Source organism: Tauraco erythrolophus, chromosome 4, assembly GCF_009769465.1.
Source record: "Tauraco erythrolophus isolate bTauEry1 chromosome 4, bTauEry1.pri, whole genome shotgun sequence".
Taxonomy (NCBI): domain Eukaryota; kingdom Metazoa; phylum Chordata; class Aves; order Musophagiformes; family Musophagidae; genus Tauraco; species Tauraco erythrolophus.
Genome location: NC_141468.1, coordinates 12,460,717 through 12,483,485, shown reverse-complemented (window position 1 = coordinate 12,483,485; position 22,769 = coordinate 12,460,717). Strand labels below are relative to the sequence as shown.

General features: G+C 39.7%; 1 protein-coding gene across 1 annotated transcript in view; it reads right to left on the bottom strand.

Moving 5' to 3' along the window:
* Nucleotides 1–18,766, bottom strand: part of SEMA3C (semaphorin 3C) — a 97,473-nt gene extending 78,707 nt beyond the window's left edge. The window contains exon 1 of the mRNA XM_009982379.2: nt 18,643–18,766. Within this exon, the coding sequence (XP_009980681.2) occupies nt 18,643–18,745 (103 nt within the window). The 5' untranslated portion in view covers nt 18,746–18,766. The remainder of the gene's footprint in view (nt 1–18,642) is intronic.
* Nucleotides 18,767–22,769: the final 4,003 nt, after the last annotated feature.

The window sequence follows — 22,769 nt, the reverse complement described above, 5'->3', positions numbered from 1 at the left end:
AAGCCCCTGTAAGTTAGCCATTATACAGTTTGCTAGTGGAGTGAAAACAACTTAGGTTCTCAAATCACAGCTCCTCAGTTACCACAGGTATCTGCCACTCAACTGCAATGATCCGTCCTTATTCTAGAGCTAGCAAGGCCTGGGAAAGTGCATAACTGTGAGGATGCTTGGGTGAGAATTTAATGTTGCTACAGAAAGCTAATCCAATCTATCCAGACTTAAAATACATGCATTCTTGTTGCTTTTATGCTAAGCTACTAGCGCATCTACCCAAGAATACTTGGAGCACATATTCTTGTTTAAGTTCTTATTTCTTGCTCTAAGGTAAACACTTTATAGGCACATTTTTGTTTATTTAATGAGAGATATGTGTGCCTCCGCTGGGTGCTTAAGTGCATTAAAAAAGCCATGGTATGTGGCTACCAGGCTTATACGGTATGTAAACCAGACTGTGAAAAGTGACTCTATTCCTACCCAATGGTTAAAGGCACAAAAGAACCATGGGAACCTTGTTCTAGCCTTGATTTTTGGCTTTAGTAAAACAAACCGTAACTCTTTATTTGTCAAATTACTATCTGTTACAGTTTGAACTTTCCTTAAGCTTTACTCTCCTAATGAAGTTTAATCTGCCTCTGGCTTGAAGCAAAAGAGCATTGTGTGTTCGTGTGTAGGCAGTGTGAATGTGGTTTTGCAGAAAAGGAAGTCTTCTGAATGTTAGGGGCTAAAATCAATGGAAAATGGAAGCCAGCCTATTGCCCTTGTTTTTCCAGCTGTCAAATTTTACTCTAATAAAGTAGATAGTATTTCTTTACAACCCCATTAGTTTTTCCTAAGCAAACTGACAATACCATTCCCTGTTCTGTGAACGCAATCTCCATAATTTATGCTATTCTTCTGTGAGAAACACTCTGAATACTTATCTGCAGAAAAAGGAACCTTTCAGCAACATGTTCAGAGGCCCAAACATCTCTTATACTTTATTTTACTTTTTAACTTGGGCAGAGGACTACATACAGAAGGGATCAAATGTGAATCAAATTGGAGGAGAGAGTAAGTGTGAAGATTTGTCAGGGCAATTCACATTTTAGCCCGGCAAAATCGCAGGCAGTCTCTTAAAGAGCTTAGAAATAAATAACAATAGATTTAATAAAAAGAAGACATTAAATAGATCAGCTCTATTAAATCCTTCTATAATTATACTATTTGAAAGGCAGGCAAATTGGGGATGGGGCAATGGTGCAGAAGGCAGGAACTCCTCTTTTGCTACATGAGATGATCTGTGATTTCACACAGGATCTTCATCTATTAAACTTGTAGCTACACAGCAGATCATCATCTTTCTGATCTATGGTTTTACAAAATGTTAAAATTTCTTGAATGCGTTGCACTGTTTAAGATTCGGTGGGTCTAGCTATCAACAGGAGTCAACATCAGAGTAGGAAGAAAAACTTTGCAGCTATAGAAATTCAAATTTGTATTTGTGGAGGATACAACTACCCTCAGTCCTCACAATTCAGGTATTTGCAAGACTCAGAGTCACTAATAAATTTTATTTTTGCAACACCCCTGTAAATAAGGAGGCAGCATCAGTACAACTGGCCACATATATATTAGCAGTACAAAAAAGTTTATGAATATTTCTAGGTATCTCGTGCTTCTTACAAAATCTTGAAGTATTGAGATTGTTTGCATTAAAGACACTCGATAACTGAGGGTTTTGTTGTTCTTTTCATTTTGAAAAATCTTTATTTGATTTTGTCTGTGCATAATCAAACTCAAATCAGTAGGGCTGGCATTTGGGTTTTACTTTTTCCGTTCCTCTAAAGATTTGAGATGCTGGGAGAAATGGTCCTTCTCTCAGTCTGTTTCAGAAGAATCTTATTATTGTCATTATAACGGAAAAAAAAAAAAAAAGGCAGCTTTAACCAGTTAGGTATGAGACATATTTAATTGACTGCAGGAGAGACAGTAATTAATTATTGCTTCCCATCCACCCTCATATTATTTCCACTGACTAATACAAGCTTTAGCAGTGCTCTGCTGAAAAAGAGACTATTTTGCTTTTGATTTCACCACCTTTTCTGAACTGTAGTGTAACATTCCCTCAATTAGGAAGACTAAATATTCTCAAATGCAAAAATATTAACTAACTGCACAAGAAAACACAATTACAGAGAAGGTCTGTTTCTTTAACCTTTGTCTGAACTTGTAAATTACTGATTTCTTTTTGTGGTAGTTGCTTGACATGCCTCATTTCAGTTGCTGCCAGTTGTCATAAGATGGCAAAGTACACAAAAATCTTTCATTCTGCTTCCACCAGACAAACCTCAACAAAAGCTTGGCTGCAGTCGTGTGGGGTAGTGGCTAAAGAGAAAAGAAGGGAAAAACAAACCTGCAAACCAACTCTGCCTCTATAAATAATACAAAGTGGCAATTAGAGGCATGGGCAGCGATGAAGGAACAGCAAACGTGTACCCTGTTCATCGCTACCAAGGGAGCAGCCAGGACTGTCCTGAGATGTGTAAGTGCCACCCTGTTAATGCATCTCCGCTTCCACGGGCTTTGAAACCTCTGCCTTCGTGCTGAAGCTGGGACACAAGGAAAAACTGTAAAAACATAGAAACTGATTCTAGCATTTTTTGTTTTCATTCTAACTTCCATTAGAAAATTGAACACTCTCTTACAGCGAAAAAAAGAAACCACTGAACGCTGCCATGTGTCACAGCATTCATAACTGCACACCTTTCAGGGTGGAGCGTATTTCTAATTCAAATACCGAACCCATTGAAAAATATGATCATGATTCAAAGTTCAGTAACATCACTGGACTTCAGAAGGATTTATGCTTCGGTTTGGTTTTTTGGTTTTTTTTTTGTCTCCACAAAATGAAATTTCTTCTTATTTGTAGTTTCCTTTTGTTTTGCCAAAAACAAATGGAAACATGTAAGGCAGAGAAAGACTGCTGCAATGAAAACTATATGCTGTGGATAAACATCTGTGGACCATTTTTAATGTTTGAAGTGTACAGAGACACAGACATGAATATAAATATATTTTTTTTAAGTTTTCTATCGTAAGGTTTTGTAACACAAAGTTCTGTGACAACATCCATAAAATTGATCTCGGAATGAAAGCTGGAAGAAACAGCCTTTCCATGTCCTTTTTCTCCTTAAGAGTTTCCTTTCGTTTTGACATTTTGACTTGCTTCTTTCTGAGGGCCCATTCTGTCTAGAATGCGCTGTTTATGCTGGAGAAGCAGTTTCCAGTTGCTAAAATCCTGGCTTAACAGTAAAATAAAAAAAAATAATAAAATAAATTCATAATTAAAAATCTTGCAAGACCTATTCCTGTGTTCTGGATCACCATTGCATGTCGCTATCTAGCCAAAACCACAGCGAGAGACTGTGCCCTCTTCCCTGTGCTAGAATTCCTCTTGGGTGGGATATGTACATGGAAGCAAAAAGTCTTAATCTTGTAACACCATTTACATTAATTATGGCCTACAAGCAGAGCAGCACTAAATCTGTTATTCTCTTTACCTTACTTTCAGCCTCTTTTTTCACGTGCAGGAGGAGACAGGGCAGAGAGGTGTGGCAGCTGGGCAAACAGAGGCGGCATATTTTGCCATGAACTGTGACCCCCAAATCCTAAGCAATATTTGTAGAAAAGAACAATTGCTTTATCCAAGAACAATCTTGTTGGTATTTTCTATCCATAAAAAAATCATCAAAGGATTTTTTTTCCTGGCTCGATTTAGAAAGAAAATAGTTTTATTTGTTCTTAAAAAAAAATTACCTTCATCTCATCTAGTCTTTTTCATCATTGGCATTTATTATAGCAGATAACAGCTGCCGAGAGCCTTCAGTCACAGAGCTTTTGAAGGCTGATGGAAGCATCAAGCTAATATTTTCAATGGCTTTGGGATCTGAACCCATATCCTCAGGATTAAGGCAGATCAAATGAAAATGAATACCTCTACAGACAAAATCCACCTACCCTCTACCACACAGAGAATGTATTTGTCTACACAAAGTAGAGTCTAAAAGCATTGAATTGAGATACTTTCTATTTTATTATTCATATACGAGCTATTTTGCTCCTATTTTGGTATAACCAAAATGATGCAATGCTTTGGCTTCCCCCAGTGACAAGAATTAATGACTAAAATATAAATTAATAGGGAACTGGTAATGGATACATAGGCTTTTCCTTTTAAACTGCTTATATGAATTGAGTTATAGGCAGGAACCAAAAGGTATCCTCAGAAGGTTATAGAGAAAATTATCTAAAAATGGCTGGCTAGTGAGTTCCTCTTGATATCCTGATATCCAGCCTCAAGAAATACTCAACAACTGCCATGGGACACAACACTCACATTTCTTCACACTCTCCAGAAAAAAACCTGAATACTTTACTCAAACCCCACTGGAGCCAATGAAATCTTCCTGTTTCTTCCCCAGCTGGACACCAAAACAACTTAAGAGTCATTAAGTGCATACACAGACAGGTAGAGAGTCTTGATTCCGATCTTACTCAGATTTAAAGTGGCTGAAGGATCAACTATTGTAATACTAACGGAGTCAGACTCCGCATGTTTTATATGTGGAAATGAACCTGGAGAGGGGTGAACAGATGGTGAGCAGTTACTGAAGTAAGCAGCTCACTATTACAATGGAAGAACCACTTTCTAAGACTAAAAACAAGCCAAAGAACAAATAAAGTTTCTGGAGCACACGGCATGCGCAGAGAGATGAGAGAACTGGGTTTGCTCAGTTTTAAGAAGAAAAAGGAAAAGGAGAAATCTTGTTGCTGTGTACTATGACCTGCTGGGAGGCTACTGGAACACCGACATTAATGGGTGGGATTTCCACCCTCGGAATTATTCAAGACTGAAGTGGAGATGTCTCGGAGCAACCTGATCTAATCAGACTGGCTTTGAGCAGGATGTTAGCTGGAGGTGCCTTCCAAGCCACATGATCCTGTGATTCTATGGAAGACAGGAAAAATATATTGTTTTTGTCAAATAATGTCAGTAAGAGACCATTACAGCCTTTCAGAGAGGTTAAAGAAAGTTGTCCTAGATCTGTACAGCCTAACAATCAATACACTTTTAATGACTTTTTCAAATATTCAAAATAATACAGTACCAATCACACGACCGAACAGAATAAGCTCAGAAGCACGTATCACATTACTAGGTTTTTGCATGCTGGTTGTGCACGCACATGTGTGTATGTGTGTGCAACCATTTGTCATTAAAGGACAGAGCTCCAGCTTGCAAAGTCAGTCAGTGAAAAGAAAGAAAAGACAATAGCTTGGGCAAATTTAGGATGACATGCATATGAAACAGGATGCGTCGAGGTAGTTTAGGATTATTTACTCTGGACTTTGCCATTTTATAATAATTTTTTCAAACTTTTTTTGCTATGCATCTGCCATACATCACATAACATAAAACTTGCCCAGAAGTAGACACATGTACCTCCACAAACACAGTATGTGCTGCAGAAGTCTGCTTTATCTGCTCTATGTATCATTATACACACGTGCAGATACAAACTTTGAAAATAAAGGAGAACCAGATGTCACTGTAAGTAAAGATCTAATATCTGTTCTGAGATCAAATGTATACTGTGAAATTTGGTCAGAAACGTCACTTATTTAATTTAATCTTAATTTTAATTTGGTATTAAAAGAATTCAATAGAATTTTAAAAATAAATGAATAAATTCTGGGCCTGTAAATATAGCTACATTCTGCACACTCCATCATAACGTGTAGTGATTTAATCATCATATTATGAATGAGTTCAGTTTAACAAGAAAGTAATCTTTTTTTCTTAAACAAGAGAATAAAGGAGATTAAGCACAGAAAATACAGGTAGAATCATCTGGCGTTGCTTTCCTATCATTTCATGTAATGCTGCGTTTCTAGGATTTCTGCCATTCCTTAGAATTTATATTTTACTGTGCAGCTACAGACAGATCCATGCTTTTTTCCCTTCCCTACCAGGAAAATCTATTGTATTGAACTGTAAGAAAACAATTTACACAACATGTAAGGTTTCCAGCTTGGAAACCCACACTTCAGGCACAATAATTTGCAGTAGGCATCTAAATAAAAATTCCTGATGTTGAGTGTTTATAGCTTCCATTGTGGACACAGGTTGCCAGGTCATTTGGGTCAGATTTCTGATCTTTTTGAGTAAAGCTAACTTTCTTCTTCAGAACTGCTTTAGCAGATAAGCTGTGCTGGAAACACTGCCAAAATAGATACCAACGTCTTAATACTCACACCTGCTGATTGCTGATAAAATCACAGAACCACAAAGCACACAGGACAGAAAGGACACATGAAGGTTATATGAGCCAGTCCTGCTCAAAATGGGGCTAGCTTCTGAAGTGAGGTGGTTTGTACAGGACCTTGTCCAGCTGAGTTGCAGATACCTGACACTTTTTCCTTTCGTCCTGTCACTGTGCTCTTCTGAGAAGAGTCTGGCTCTGTCCTCTCTGTCCTCTCCTCACCAGGCAGTTGAAGGTCACTGCGAGACGCTCCTTTGCCTCCTTTTGCTCCACAAATTAAGTGTGGGTATATTTTTATATACATTTAGGAATGGGAATATAAAAAATTATTATAATAGTGATTCTCAGAATAAGCTACCTATGAACATGGTAACAAATGAACTATAACTTACGTATTTTACTACTAGTATTACTATAAATGAGATGATTAAAATTATTAACACTATGGGATCGTTTACCATAGCATACACAAATGCTAATGTAAGCATATTTTGTCTCATAACTGAGCCTATAATACATATGTATTTTCTTGAACATGAGAAGATCTGGTATCAAATCTGAAGTCATCTTCAAAGGAGCTGGAGGTTACCTCTAGAGCAGACGTTATGGCTGAATGCTGTCATACAACATGAGCTGGGGTGGAGTAACTTCATCCCAACTCCTTGTGCCTGCCAGTAATCTCCACGAGACCCTTTCACTCCTCACTCTCCACAGAGAAAGAGTCACTTTCTCCAAAGGGCCTTTTAGAGAAAAAAAGGTCCCAGTATCTGCTGTTGCTCTCTCACACATTTCCATGTAGGACTCATACCTATCAGCCAAGAATTAGATCCAGTTTGGACAAAACGCACTTTCAGCTGCTCAGCAAACAGGTTGGGGCTATCACAGGCGCAGAGCAGGAAAAATAAGCAAAGGGAACAGTAAACAGTGAGCGGCCACCTTGTTTATTCAGAGTGCTGGGGTTTATTGATGTTACACACAATCTCAAGTTTAGTTGATCTTAGATGTTAGATGTCTTCTCTCACAGCCACTCTGATCCGAGAGGGAGTTTTCCCCAGCTGGCGAGGGAAGCTTCCAACAGACATAAGCCATAAACCTCTCCCAACGCCACTGTCCCCTCATAGGTAGAAGAATAACCTTAAAGCAGAGGTCCTTCACAGTCACCACACAGAGTGGAAAGAAAAATCTCAGCTGCTTGCCTGTTGGACAAGTCCAAGCAGACTTCTTTCACCTCTTTAAGGACAAGACAAGAGAGGAACTGATTACAAAATGAGAAGGACAGGCTGCCTCATAACCAGCATTCAATGCCTAACTCCAATACCAATACTAGTACCAAACTACCAATACCAATAAAAACACACTCAATAGAAGCACAAGTATAAAATAACAATAATGGAGAGGGATCTCATCACTGTACCGCAGTGCTGGATGTATCTGGACCGCTCTTATGAGGGAAAGTTCTTTGGCAGTGACACCCTGAGAATCTGGAATGAACATATCTTTTTTTTCTGAAATCGCAAATGAAAATCAAGTTATCGTTTGTGGCAGATTCTTGTATCTGCAAAGAAATCCAACTCAAGAAAGGCTGCACCTCTTTCAAAAACTAATTGTATTAGATCACCTCATCCAACACATCTACGTAAATGACCCCAGTAGGTATGACACCTGCCCTGGTATTGATTCAGCTGGAACAACCTTCCTCTACAAAACTGTCTTCAGAGCTCCTGCATCAGGGTGGTCTGCACTCCCCAGCTGCTGAGGAGATGCTGAATTCCTGTGTTTGCCCCTCTGTCCCAGCCCCTGCTTTTACTGGAGTGGACACAGCAGCAGCTTTCACTAATCCAGTCGCACATGTACACACAAAAGCAGCAAGACTCATGTTCTTTCTCTTCTGCAAGTGCCATGCTAGTGCTTCGTGAGCTCACTGCTCATCTTCAGGGTGCTGGGGTGGGAGGAAGAATCCATCAGCTAAGGAAGCACATACTCTGCAAGCAAAGATTTTCCTGTGTCTCCAAGGCAAAGACGGGACCAGGTAGAAGTCTATTATTCGCTGGACCTGGCTGGTGGGCTGACCAAGTTCGTAAGTCTTCTCCTTGTTTCGCTTTCTGAACACTGTTAGTGCAGACAGTGGTATGTATACCTGACCACATCTGAAAGTTTCAAGTTATTTTTGCAATTTTGCCACAAAGTGGAACAGACTTTTTCAGCTGCCTGTGTCAGCTTAAGAAGACATTTACCTGAGATCAGGAAACAGTAGGAGAGAAAGTTTAAGAAACATCCAATGAAATAAAAATTACTGACGTTTGATTCTTCTCCCACTCTACTTTTCAAAATTATGTTTGAAGATGTCTTATGTATGAAAGTATCCATAAGAAAAACAAGGTTTCTACTGGAGAAATGAATGGCTGACACTCTTCTCATTTTAAAGGGACTTATGAAAGCTATAAAGATGATAAGTTATTAAATCAGAGATAATAGCTTTACAGGCATATTTATTTTCATATTTTATAGCCATGTATGTGCAGCTTTATTTCCCTAACGCAAACCACAATAAAACACTTCATGAGGGCTTTAAACTCTTTTGTCTTTGCTGTAGGTTTGTCTGCTTCAGAAAAAAAAATAAATAAAAAAAGATGGTGCATTATTTTCAACAGTGGCAGGAAGTGGGTTTTTAGTCGAATCAGCTTAAAAAATTCCAGCTGTGTTCACGCTGAAGCCATCGAAAAGTCTAAGCCCGGGATCAGCTCTCCATGCCAACTAAATCCTTTTCAGGCCTCAAAAAGTAAATTTTTGAAAAAATGCCAAGCCTCTCATTGAAAATAACATCTTAATTGGTTGATATTAAAAAAAACAGAAAGTGCCATTCTGAAGACGCAGGTGCTCACATTTTTGTATACTAATTTGATATCGTGCCCTGTAAGAGCACTCGACATTAACAGAGGCTATCTCAGAAAACTGCAGTGACAGGCACGCAGGCTGGTTATTTCAGACGAGGAGGCACTTCTAAGAACTGTAGAAACTAAACATGTTACGAGCTATCCTGTGCCACTGAAAGGCACCAGAAAGGCCAAAGAAGTGCGTGACAGCGTTTGCCCCAAGGAAAACACGGTGTTGCGTTCCCCGCCTGGCTGCAGCTCAGTAGAGGATAAGGAAACTCCACTCTTGTTGTCTTCTGAGATCAGTGACTGTTTTCAAGGAGTTTTTGTATCAGTTTGAGGTTCACACCTTGTGAAATGTTTGTGGTCAAAAAGCAGAAAATGCAGGTATGTATGATACAGTGTTTTGAATACTGATGCCTTTTTTCGTTAAAAATCAATTACTGCAGGATTATGAATACATCTATCCTACTATCTTTCCCTCTTTGCTTCCTGTTACACAATTAATTTTTTTGTACATACATATCATGATTTTTTTCCTCCTTCTGCTGCTCAAAACTTGGCATTCTTGGTCTGTTACATGAGAAGGAAAGAAAACCAACCTCGTCATTCCCCGCCACTGAACTGAATGAGCTATCAGACACTTGCCTCACATACTTCCCTTATCCCTGTAAATCTAACTCTGCGGCTCCTTTAAGCTGGGAGACTGAGAGATATAGCCTGATTTATACAGATGTTAAAAGAAGCCAAATTTAATTGATTCTGAGCTGACAGAAATTCATTTATTCTGCATAACTTGAAGCTTTTAAAAGCAAATGTATTTTTCATTAAGAATGGTAAAGGGAGATGGTATTAATCAAAGGAAAAAAAATCTAAGATACAACAACAAATGATCAGAAAAATAGGTGACAGAAAGCCTATTACTCTCAGGGAAGGATCTACAAGACCTTTTTCTTTTTAGTTGCATTTGCAAAGCAAATATAGGAACTATACTGCAAGACAGGAACTATGAAATTGCAAAGGAAATATTAAAAGGGGACACTAGTTGAGACAATAGATAGTTGAAAGTGAATTTTAAGGTCACAAATTTACCATGTAACTCTAAAGCAAAGTCCTTTTTCCTAATTTCCGAATGCCAGTCTTAATGGCTGAAAGTGATGTCTTTAATTAAAGAATTTGGCTTCAGTTTAATTTTGGGTTTTGGGTGTTTTTTTTAAAATAAAATTAACTGCCAAGACACATTTTTTTTCCATTAAGCAACTTGGCAATCCGGAGTGATTGTGATGTCTCCTCATCCACATTCTAGAAGATAATTTTGGTGAGGCAATCATTTATCCCAGAGCAGTGAGTAAGATTAAGCAGAACAGTTCAAAAGTTTGAGTATTAATTCCAAACTATTTCTAAATGTTGCATTTCATGAAGTCATTTGAAATTTGTACTAGAAGTAAAAACTTCTCAGCCCCCCAAACAGAAATAAAAAAAAACAAACCCAAACCGATTCTTCCCTCCCCAGGATTACTGATGTCATTAGAAATGTCGTATCACACTCCTGAGACAGTGGCCAAATTAAGAATTGGCCAAATTAAGAATTAAGAGCTCAGCCTGGAAAGGTGCTCATAGACCAAACTCTAAGCTCGCAGTGATTTGAGGGCATTCACACACCAGGTCTGAAGTTCACTTTCCCTCCCTAACATCATACGGAGCTCCTAACAGATCCTGCATTTCTTGTCCTGCCTGATTGCACTCACTGGAGTTGTGTACTGTCACACAAAATGCTGTTCCAGAGGTTTTTCTATCAAGATAGTTTGATGGGAGGTTCCAGAAAAAAAGGTTTTTTTCAGACAATGATGAAATACCATGGGCTACAGTTTCTTGGAGATAACATGCAAGACAGTAGCAGGACATTTCTTCAAAATGTTGTCTCCTGTTTGTATCACTGTCTTGGAAAAGAAGATAATTATTTTAAGATCATTAGTAAAAAATATTTATACTGTGTTTCTGCAAAAAATCTCTGGCGTATTAACTATGTTGATTGAGGAGCCTTTGTAGCACTCACTTTTGGGTAACTGATCTGCTGAGTAAGAGTAGCAGTTGGGAATATCCCAAATACTAGCTGCTGTACAAAGGCACAGGAAAAATAACCTCCAGCAACCTTATCCACACAAGAAGCAAGAGACTTTTCCTCAAGGAGAGATAGTTAATCATAAGGATAAGAAGAAAAACTAAATTCTCCAAAGGACAGGATGGTCTCAGCTCCTGAGAAAGGGTGGTTTCATGGTAGAGGCAAAGCTATCACTCCTTATATTCCTTCTGCTGTGATACCAGAGTCTTAGCTTCAGTAAACCAGTAAGCAGGATCTCTGCTTCCAGGAAGAAGTCATATCAATGGCGGACGAAGTAATGATGAAATGCAACCCTATCAAGCTTGCATTGAATATGAAGGGAAGGGAGGAAGGGCAGATGGTGTAAACCCTCCATTAATGACCATCGTGTGCTTCAGTACTGGAAACACACACTTAACACTTTTGATTTGCACACTTCACTGTAAGACAGAAGATCCAACATCACACTGATCCACACAGGTAATGGGGTATTTCTCACTCCTCAGCTGCATCCCTGACACCCCAACTCTGTCATCGGCTGAAGAGGAGAAAACACACAGCCTTCTTTTAACCCGGTGTTTGCTGCAGCCATGGCAGTCTGAACGTAAGATGAGACGAGAAGGCATGCTGTGAATCGGCAAACTGTGTCCCTATGACAAAGGCCCTTCCCTGAGAAAGAATGCCCAGTCTTTTTATTAAGGAGTGTTACTGAGAACACTGAAAAGTCAGCCCCAAAAAGAACTAAATACACATGTTGAGGAAACGGCTGGTTCAAGCGACAGGATAAGGTCTTGGTCTATGTATTTATTCATGGCAGGATCTCAGTCAACGCAGTTCAATAAAATGAGTAATTATTGTGAGTCACGTCACTAATTACGTCGGTTACACAAAAAGGCTTGTGCAGCACGAGATATCAAAGTGCACTGTGAACTCATCCAGTATGGAAATGGCTCACAGAGGAGCTCTTGTTACTGATACTCGAACAGTCCTGAAAAAGACAGGGTATTAGAAATGTCTTTGCCATTTTTCTCTCATCGCATTTTTTAAACATAAAAGGAGATGTGTTTTACAATAATGGCAACACAACTGCCTATGTAGGGACTTCAGCATTTGCCTTGGACACGCAACACAAGGGAGAACTGTAATGAGAGAGCAGTGGAATTGGCCAAGATAAGCAGCTTTCTTCTATGACAAGCAGAGAAAGCTAAGATATGTCAAATCTGTCAAAATGTTCTAAGATAAAGTTTGATTTTTCCATATCAAAAAAAAAATAAAAAGAGATGGTTCAGGTACAGGTCAAATTGACTGAGTTAGGAAACAGAAAGAGAAAGAGACTAAAGGAAGTGAGTCATCTCTTAGATAACACATCTGCTTTTTAGCATGCAAGAAACACTCAAGTCTTCTCGAACTTTGTTAAATCTGGATGAGTTCTTCATCCAAGAGTAGGACTAAATTTATAAGCTTTTCCACTAAATTTGGGGCCTGATAATTAACTACCTTGAAGACCATATCCTTATTTGAGATTTCCTACAAGGGTACCTCTTGTAGCAACTTTAGAGAATATACAATGAACTGGACAAAACATTGCCTGTGACTTCAGCTTTACTGCGTAATAATTTTCATAACTGAAGTCACGTCAGATGGCACGTGCAATCTAACTTTAAATATAGAAACAATACATGAAATTCTCCTCTCCCATACACGCATGTCAACAATAATGACAGTGAAGACAAGGCAGTGACGCAGCCACTGAACAAGAGTTAGTGTGAAAATAAGCAGATTCAATGTCATTTGCAATGTGGGACCTCTACCCATGGAACTCTAGAAAGAATACTGAGGTTTTCACATGAGGGTGGTGAGGCACTGGAACAGGTTGCCCAGAGAAGTTGTGGCTGCCCCATCCCTGGAAGTGTTCAACGTCAGGTTGGATAGGGCTTTGAGCAACCTGGTCTAATGGAAGGTGGCCTATGGCAGGGGACTTGGAATGAGATTATCTTTAAGGTCTCTTCCAACTGAAATCATTCTATGATTCTATGATTCATAATGCTTCCTTTAGTATCTGTTTGAAATGATTTTTTTTATATTTAACTCAGTCTATTCAAGTAATTCAATTTCTATACAAGTAAGATTCATTGCATTATGTCTCTGTTTCTTTTAACAACAGAGAAAAAAAAGACAAAGCAAGAAAAAAACTCTATATACGGCAAAGATAAAGTCTAAAAATACTCAATACCCTCAAATACTTCCATTTGTAAATTAGATATTTGTCTTTGGGAACAACCAAAGATTTCATTGTTGATTAGATCAAATGTAAAAATACCAACTTCACTACTAAAGATAAGAAAAAAATTATTTTCAGTTGACAACATTCAAAAGTGAGTTAAGTTTTTAGATCTCCAGTGCAAGACAATAGAAGGGGAAGAATTTTCACATGGCTGGTGCTCAATGCTTTATAAATCATTATTATTTAATATCCATGAAGCTGTGAAAGCCACAAATCAGTTACTTTTGAGAAAATCTGACCCACAATTTGCTGAAATTTATGCAACTATATAAACACTCGAGATTTCTGCATGAGTTCTGCATATAAACAAAAATAAACCCATGGTTTTCTTTTCTTTCTTTTTCTTTTCTTCTCTTTTCCTTTTTTTTTTTTTTTTCCTCTCCTTTTAAATGCTTTATCTCTACTCCATTTTGCAAGTAGCTTTCATTCTATGGACACCACCAAGGATCCAATCAACTATTTGAGCATAAACTGTTGCCTACTAGACTGTCATCAGCACAAAGTCCTTCAAATAATAAATGAACTTTTTATTAACTGTGGTAACATTAACATTACAATGAGGAATTGTTTAAAAACAAGTTGTACTGCTGTTGCTTAAGAGCTCAAAGAAAATGGTTCTCAGTTCCTTTATTTTTCCTTGAGGGTAACCACAGGGGTTGCATTAAATCTTTTAAAATATGTTGACAGTTGAATAAGTGCTGCTGTTGCTCTGGTGACATTTTATGCTTTTTAATTGTCATTAATGAAGCTGACTGATACTTTTAAGAAAGTGCTTTACGTGTTCTAGTAATTTCATGACAAAAAGAGGAACAAAACCGTCTGCAAATTAGCCTTGATCCACTTCTCATATGGAATTTCCACTGGAGACAATGGGAGGAGCTGCATGGGAAATATCTGCTTGACCAGACATTTTAGGTAGGAATGCATGAAATGTTCCCACTAAATTGTGAAATTATCACTTGGTTGTGTGTCTCCATATAAATTAAAAGCTCAAAAAAGATCTGTTTGAGTATATCTTCAAAAAATAAGTATTGGAACTATTTTGACTGATTCAGAACCTGAAGTTAAAACAGTATGGCCCAACATTTTCGGGTTGTAATAAAACCCACAATGTAGAAGTGAGTTGGAATGAAATTAAAGTCTGACACTATCCTGGAGTCTAATAACTCCTTTTTTATGTTGATAATACTCCCACTGATTTGAGAAAGGTTTTGCCCCTGTAAAAACTGAAGGATTCAGCTCCCAATTATCTGTTCAGGAACATGCAGTAACAAGGAGGAATGCACGTAGCTTGAGAAACAGCAGACACTATGCTTGAGAGTTCATAAACAGATAAGGTAAGTCTTTTGCTATGGGGAGTAAATAAACTACAGTGCTTTAAATTATGATGAGTGATTTAAGCAGATTAAGGAAGATCTATTCTGGGGACAAAGAGACAGAAGAGGTAAGAGGAGGGGGGGATGGTACACGAATAGCATAGGGAGATGTGTAAAGTCCTTTGCTTCCCGCAGCCCAAGTTCCCTCACTCCCTCATGCTCCGTGGTAACACAGCAGATGATTCTCCAACACTACTGCATCTGCTGCACCACAGCCTTCACATCTTTGTGATTTCAGAATCAGAAAAAGCTGCAGCCACCTTTCTTCAACTGCAGCAGCTCTTCAAGTGCAGATGTTGCACAAATACCAATAGTCCAAGCCATCGCAGTTGAACAGGACAATTAATCATCAATCTAATTTGTCATCAATTTGATTATGACAAATCTTTCCAAGCAAATCGAGAAGCCCTTTGCCCGATTCCCCATAGGCCTAGTGCCACGTATAACCACGCATACCTGGGCAAAAGCACGCGGTTCAGCTCCAGCCTGGCCTTTTCTTTCATCGGAGTAAACGGCTGCACCAGGTGCAAAGCAACAGAAGTTGGGCCTCGGGGTTCTGTACGGCGCTGAAATTTTCAAGACACTAAGGGTGCAGACCGCAGTAAGTTCCACACTCACGTCAGACGCACATTTAACAACCTCAGCTAAGTCATGAGCTACATTTTAATTAGACAAGGGGCCAGGCTTTTGATTTCAAAAATAGAAATTAGGGTTGCAGTCCTTCATCTATTGAAGTTAATTGCAAAATCCCTATTATCAAGCTCTTGAGGTATTACCCAGGCTTACTTTTTAATTACATTTGATTCTTAATGAAGTAGATGGCAAAGAGAAAAGCAGCCCATGATTCAAACGATTCACATTTTTATCTTTCCTGATGAACAACAGAATAGGTCAAGGTACTTGCTGGATTTTCCCATGAGAAATGCTGTGATGTGAATAAGCTCAATTGACTTGATCCTGAAGGAGCAGGTTAGCTTTGAAAAGCATCACTCATTTTCTCCTCCTGTATACGCTCTACCCTCAAAACTTATGCAATGTAATTATAGAACACCAAGCCAAATCCAGTTCGGAACTTGAAAAATACCATGTAAGTATCCTAAGCTTGAATGACTTGTCTTATATTGTCTAATGTCATTCAAAACATAAGGAGTCCTAATTATAGTTTTATTTTCAAATGATGCACTTTAAAAGAGTGACAATTCTCCATAAAAACTGACAACTTCTCAGGGCATGAAGACAGCCAATAACTTGATATTTCTACATGATTATAAAACAATAAGCTATGAAACAACTTATGCAGAAAGAGTATGTTATCATGCTTGGCAAGAGAATAATACAAAGTTTCACTTTTTTCTCTTACATCAGTACCCATGTAAATAAATGAAGATTTATAGAAAAGACATTCATACTACAGGTGGGGCCATTACCTTGTTATACACAACAACATTCAAACTCTTTTTACATAATGAAAGCTGTTTCTTACCATCTGGAAATCAGGTTTAAAAATAAAAGTACTGGTTTTCTATTATATGAAAAGCTCAGCCCTTTATTGCAGACATTATTTGTCATATTATAAAATGCATAACTAATTTCTTACTTTTATGACTTTGAAAGATCCATTAAAAATCAAGGATTTGAAAATGCAATTTTGTTTTTAAAAGGTTAAAGGTTGAGATAAGTATTAAAGAAAGTCAAATGTCCACTTTAAGTGAAATAGTATTGCAAGGCTCTGGTGACACTCGCTTTCCCCTACCTTTCACTGGGGACAATCAATTTTACTCATTCAAAGCATCACTTTAAAAATCAAGGAGAGGACACGACACATGCAACTACTGTACATGATACTGCAGAAGGGAGCTGTAATTGAGGCAGCCCAGCATGGTTACAGCCAGGAACTGGAGAACGGAGGCTGTGTCCACAGAGTGGCAGAGCTCTGGGGGCATGAGAACCTCACCAGAGGAAGGGGTTGCAGTGACATACAGATGTCATGACCCCTTTTAAAGGAAGAACATACAACCCCCTTTCAAAGAGGGACAGAGAAACTAAGGCTGCCATTCACCCAGCCTTTTTTCTTTTTTTTTTTTTTTTTTCCTAAATCCCTAGGTTTGGGTTTTTTTTTCCCCTATGGGTGGTTCTGTGTTTCAGACTTGCAGCATACCTGCTATGAACCAAGGAACAAAATACAAACCTCCCAAGTCCAGGTTAAAAGCATTTGCCCTTCATTACGATTCTTTCCCGTTCACAAGGCTGAAGACTTCAAAACCTGAGTAGGTCACTTCCTACTTCATGCTCACATCAGAGATCAGGGGAAGCCTAGATTACTTTCAAGGTCACCATGGACACGACATGGAAATCTGAATCAGCCCCTTCTACGTAACTGTGACAAACCTGCAGTGTAATACCCAACCACAGCCAAACTTCCTTCTGCATCACATTGTGTAGAATCAGCACCATCTACATTAAGCCAGCACTACTTAAGCAAGGAAAAGAACTTCTCACCTACTTCTTCATTTGGCAGTTCCCTCCTGGAATGCAATTTCTACTGTTGTTTTTACTGGAACGACGCCACTTTACACCTATTAAGTATTATGCTCATAAGTTTAGGGCCTTACGCTCCACAATATCAATATCTTGTAATCGTTCACTCTGTTGTTTAATATTTGTAGAAGTTCTAACTTGGCATGTCTCTTTCTGTATGACTCTCAGACTCAAGAGTACATAGTTATGACCACGGCTGCGAAAAGCACTCTGAGACACTTACTAGCCATTATTATCTTTGAAGTAACTTTTGTAAAGACTACTCAAGAGTACACAGAATATTCCCATGGCAGGACACAGCAGTTGCGGGGCATCCCTGCACTTGCAAACCATACAAACCATCCAAAAGCAGACAATACCAGTGCAGGGAGCAGCAAGCCCTCACGTCTCAAAGACCATCACAGACAAAGCAGAGGGCTGAAGAAAGCTAAAGCCCCTATGTATAGAGATGGAGAATTTCTGCTCAAATTTAACAGAACTGGTGAGCTCAAAGAACAGGTATTCTGAAGTGGTGGCTAAAATCACCAGTATTTAAGACAGGGATTAATACTAGAAGAATAACCTGCCTTACTATTAAAGTAATACTGAAGTAACTGCAGTAATAAGATACTGCTCACCACTTCAGAAGTAAATGCACCTTTCTTTTGAAAATAATAATTTTGATTGCATGTTTAGTGTGCCAGCATCAGTGATTGCTACATGCTCTGTACATCTGACACACTGTACAAAGTGCGTGAGGAATGATATTTAGCTAAAGGACTCTGTGCCTTGCTAACTATCTTGGTAAACCTTCAGGGAGCCTGATTTTCAGTGTATACAGTGTCTCAGTTGGGCACTAAATGAAAGCGACTCAAATCATTAATAACTTCCACTACATGCCATGTGCTATTATCTTTCTCAAAATTAAGGATAGGAAATAAAACCTTTAGTTGTTAGTAAGTCATAATAACTTTGAAAATAACGAGAAGGTATTATTAATTCTATAGCTATAGTAGCAATGAACTTCAGGTAAAAGTTTACGCTGACAGGTACCTCAGCAACACAACCCAAACATCATAGTTGTGGATGCAGATCAAAAAGCCAATTTCTACTCAGTTATTGAATTTAAGGGGAAGAAGAAAATGTTCAATCATAACATTTGCTTAAGAATGTTTATCTTCTTTCTTACCATTGAATGTTAAAAACACCCTTGCTTGAGGCTGGGAAGATCCTTTTACACTGCTAAAGTAAATAAATATCCCAATCAACACGTGCAGTGCAAGAAATGCCATCTCCTCGGATGCACAACTTAATATCCAAGAAACAGAACCTGAAAGACAGAGATATCACATTACTGTTGTTAAACAATTTTGTGGAGCAAAAACAACACTACAAAAAGATCTGTGTTAGAAAGCTCTTCCAGCTGAAGACATAATATGTGATAATATGAAGGAGGTACAGCAGTTCTGTTTTTCCTTTGTACATCTGAAAATGGTTTTCCCCCACAGTCTTCTGTGCTGGCAGAAAAGGAGCTCTCTGCCTGTCAGTATGAACCAACAGAGCCCAAGTTTTGGCTAAGGCACACTATAGCATTAGGTTCAGTTTATTTAAATAAGGACAATTCCACCTGCTGGAAAAATAATTATACCAAATGTCAAGGCAGAATAAAGCAAGGACAGGAGATAAAGTTTCACGAATAAAAAGCTGGCTGATATTTTTAGACGTCTCTCCTTAGTTTACATCATATTTGATCACCCTCTCGTGTTTTTTTTGGAGGGGGCAGGGTTGGGTTGTTGGTTGTGGGGTTTTTTCTTTTTTTTTTTTTTTCTTTTAACACATTTTAAGTCAAAGGTGCTTGGAAATGAGTTTTAAGTTGTAGTAAGTTGACTGCTCTAATAGCCCTCTACATTTTGTTTTAAGATGAAATCCTGACTATGTCTATCACTAATTTTAAAACCCTTGAAACCAAAAGTATTTCAATATGCTTGAAACTATTAGTCAACGTTTACTTTTTGGGCTACCTTCTCTCAGGATACCTACCTGCTCTCATAGACTTCTACAGAGCACCAAGAACACCTGGCATTGGACCACACGTTACACTTGATACTTCTACTACTCCTGCACATCTACTGAACCTACATTCATTTTATAGGGTTTAGCTGCTGAGAAGACTGAGCTGCTCAGAGATTCAGAAAACACACCAAAACAAATCTGCACCTTTTCTTAGCTCAGGAAGGGCTTGAGGTCACTGGAGTCAGTGGCACTGTCATATCAATTGTGATGGTCTTTTGACCAAACCCACAAAACCTAGTAGACATTAGAAGCTGAATATGGTATACCACTCCCAAACTGCATCTCTCCAAAAACTGAGTAGTCCAAATTTCATTTCACCTATGATAACAACTTTGTTCTTCAGCCTAGCTGCAAAAGCGAGAGTAAAATACATCTTCATTTTATGTCCATTCTACTTCCCTGCTTAAATGTATTTTTTCTTTTTGGCATCAACAGCCCTTCTACTAGACACGACTTACTGGTTAATCAGCTGATATATTTGATTCTATGGTAACTGGAAGCACTTTGAAGTGTTGTATTCTTCAGCTAGAAGATAGCATTAAAGGATATACATTTATTTCGTGAAGAGTTTTGTTGCCTGTGCAATCATCTTAACACTTCTTTACCTCAGCTCTGCTCCAGCACTACAGTCCCTCCAGTGGAAGCCAATATTTCTACACGCTTGTTCATTCGGTCCCTTTGAGATTCACACCTGTCCTAAAAGAGCCGGCTGTAACCACCACAGCACAGCAGGAATCAGCTGTCAGGCAGGGATGACTTTAGGTCAACACCAATTTGGGCTGGATCCACACCACTGACTGAGCGGTAAAAGCCCCGTATCTCATTACTACCTCTGTCATTCCCCAACCACTCACTGTAAATTGTTTTCAAAGGCTTCTCTCTGCATGAGAACTTCATACTAAGTTAGGAGTGGGATGGAGAGCATGCAAGCGAGGGCACAGCTCTGTAGCCCACACTCTAAAACTCTCCTTCACCACTGGAGTACTGAGAAATTCATGAAGATCAAGTAATGCTGCAGCTCTGCTAATTGACAAAAACACCAGAAATTTGCCAGCTACCGATCTGGTCTACGGGAGAAACATATCCATTCTGGCCCAGTTCCAAATTATCTCTAAGGGTCTGTTAACTAATGAAATGACAGTTGCAGAGTTTTCGCCAAGAATAATTCTTAAACAGGCTGCATGAACTCTAGTATTAATGTTGCTTTGTGGGCTTTAAATTTAAAACCTTGTGACTAGCCCATGGGATATCTTTTAACTTACCCCTCTTCTAAGAGAGAAATGCCATTAAATCCTGATAAAATTTCTTTGCCAGGCCAAGACAAATAGCCAAACATACAGAACATGTGATTTAACAGATGCAATGGGATTAATATTTTACAGTAGTAGCACTATGCTTTCTTTGCAACAGAGATAAAAAGTCAAAGAGGAACAAGTGTGTGGCTTTCTCTCTTCCCTTAAATGATATCGCAGGAAATAATAATGAAAAAAAAATCCCTTTCAGCACTCTTTCCCTCCCACTCTCATGCCTCCTGCCAGTTCTAGTGCAATCAGTTACAGGAGTGAAACACTGCTACATTTCATTGCTCAAATTGCAGATCTTCACTGTTAACACAGAAGTGACAGGCAAATACAAGATTCCAATTCTGAGCTGCATGGTTCCTACCCAACTGTTAGACACACAAATAATAAATGCATATGGTGCCAAAAAGGTACCTCAGGGTGTCTCGCATGTGAGGTACCTAATGGAAATAGGTTTAATTTCAGAGATTTACATACCTGGTAACTGCACACAAACCCATTGCAGGTTTGAGTCTCGGTTTGGGCTTTTATCCCAGTTCTGAATTTATCTCAGTAAGTCATGATACTATATTCAGCATGTCCTGTGCACATGATCTCTGCTGACAGCCCACAGACCTGAAACCCTGCAAGTACTTTTAAAGAATCTTTTTGGACAGACAAAAGGCAAAGTCTAATTACATTTCTACTCTAACTGTAAACAAACCAGCAAACCGCTACTAAAGTAAAGTGGAGAAGTTTTCCTGCCACGGAGGTCGCTTTCAGCATGCTGTATTGCTTTTGGAAAGTACTATACAGCTTTGCTGTGAAGTGCTGTGCAGGTGTCATCTGCTACAGGCTGAGTCCTACCCTTAAATCCTGTAAGGAAAACCATGCAGCAGAAGAAAGGAAAGAAAGAAAGGGGGGGAAAAAAAAAAAAAAACCAAACCGTGCCAAACACAGACTATGCTAATCTGGAAAATATTGCTTTAACTATCTGTGAACAGTAGGAAAATTCAGCCATCAAATACATTTCACATCTATTACAGCAAAGAAAGAGAACTTTCAGTTATGCTTACCCAGTGATTGGAGGAACCAGTAATACAGATTTCTGATTTCTATCAGTTTACGGACTCCACTCCTGCTACCAGAACATTTTATTTCCAAACCTGCTCATTGTGCGGGGAAAAAAAAAAAAAAATAAAAAAAAAAAAAACAATAAAGAAAAGTCTCTCGTCCCGGTGGTTGCAAAGGTACTGCCGGCTCCTTTGTAAAATAATCCTTCCAACCGGACTCCTGAGGCAGCAGGAGCGCTTCTCCTCAGCCCTCAATTACGCACCTAGGAGTGAATGGAAAGCGGCCGGGCGGTGACGGGCAGGCTGGGGTTTCCAGTTACAGGCGCTGCCCTGCCCTCGCCGCCGCGCTAGCGAGGCGAGGCACCGCGGCCCCCGGTGCATCATTAGCTGAGCAAATAGGGGCTGGAGCTCATAAATAACGGCGAGGCCACACCCCGCCGAGCGCCGCGGCCGCCCGGCCCGGCCCGCCCCAGGCAGCGCGGGGCTGCGGAGCGCCGGCGGGCGCGGAGTAGGGGGTTACGGTACAATCGGAGGCTTTTTAGGGGACCAGCCGCCTCCTCCGCCCGGCTCGCCCCCGAGGGGGGTTCAGCGGCAGGTAGCCTCCGAGCCCCATCCGCGCAGTTTGCGCGCCCGCGGGGCTCGCTGGAGGAGGGAGGGAGAGAGGGAAGGAAACTCGCCAGGAAAGTTTTGGCCCCTCCGTGCGCGCCGTCCCGGGGCTCCGAGCGCGCCCCGACGGCAGCGCCGGGGCTGCCGGCGCGGGCTCCGTGCCGGGGCCGGCGGCCAAGCCCGGGGAGAGGCAGCGGTGCCGGGCAGGGAGCGGGGCCACGGGGGAGAGCGGCCCTGCAGGGAGCCGGGCCCCGGGCTGGGAGCGGGCCCGGGCGGAGCCGAGC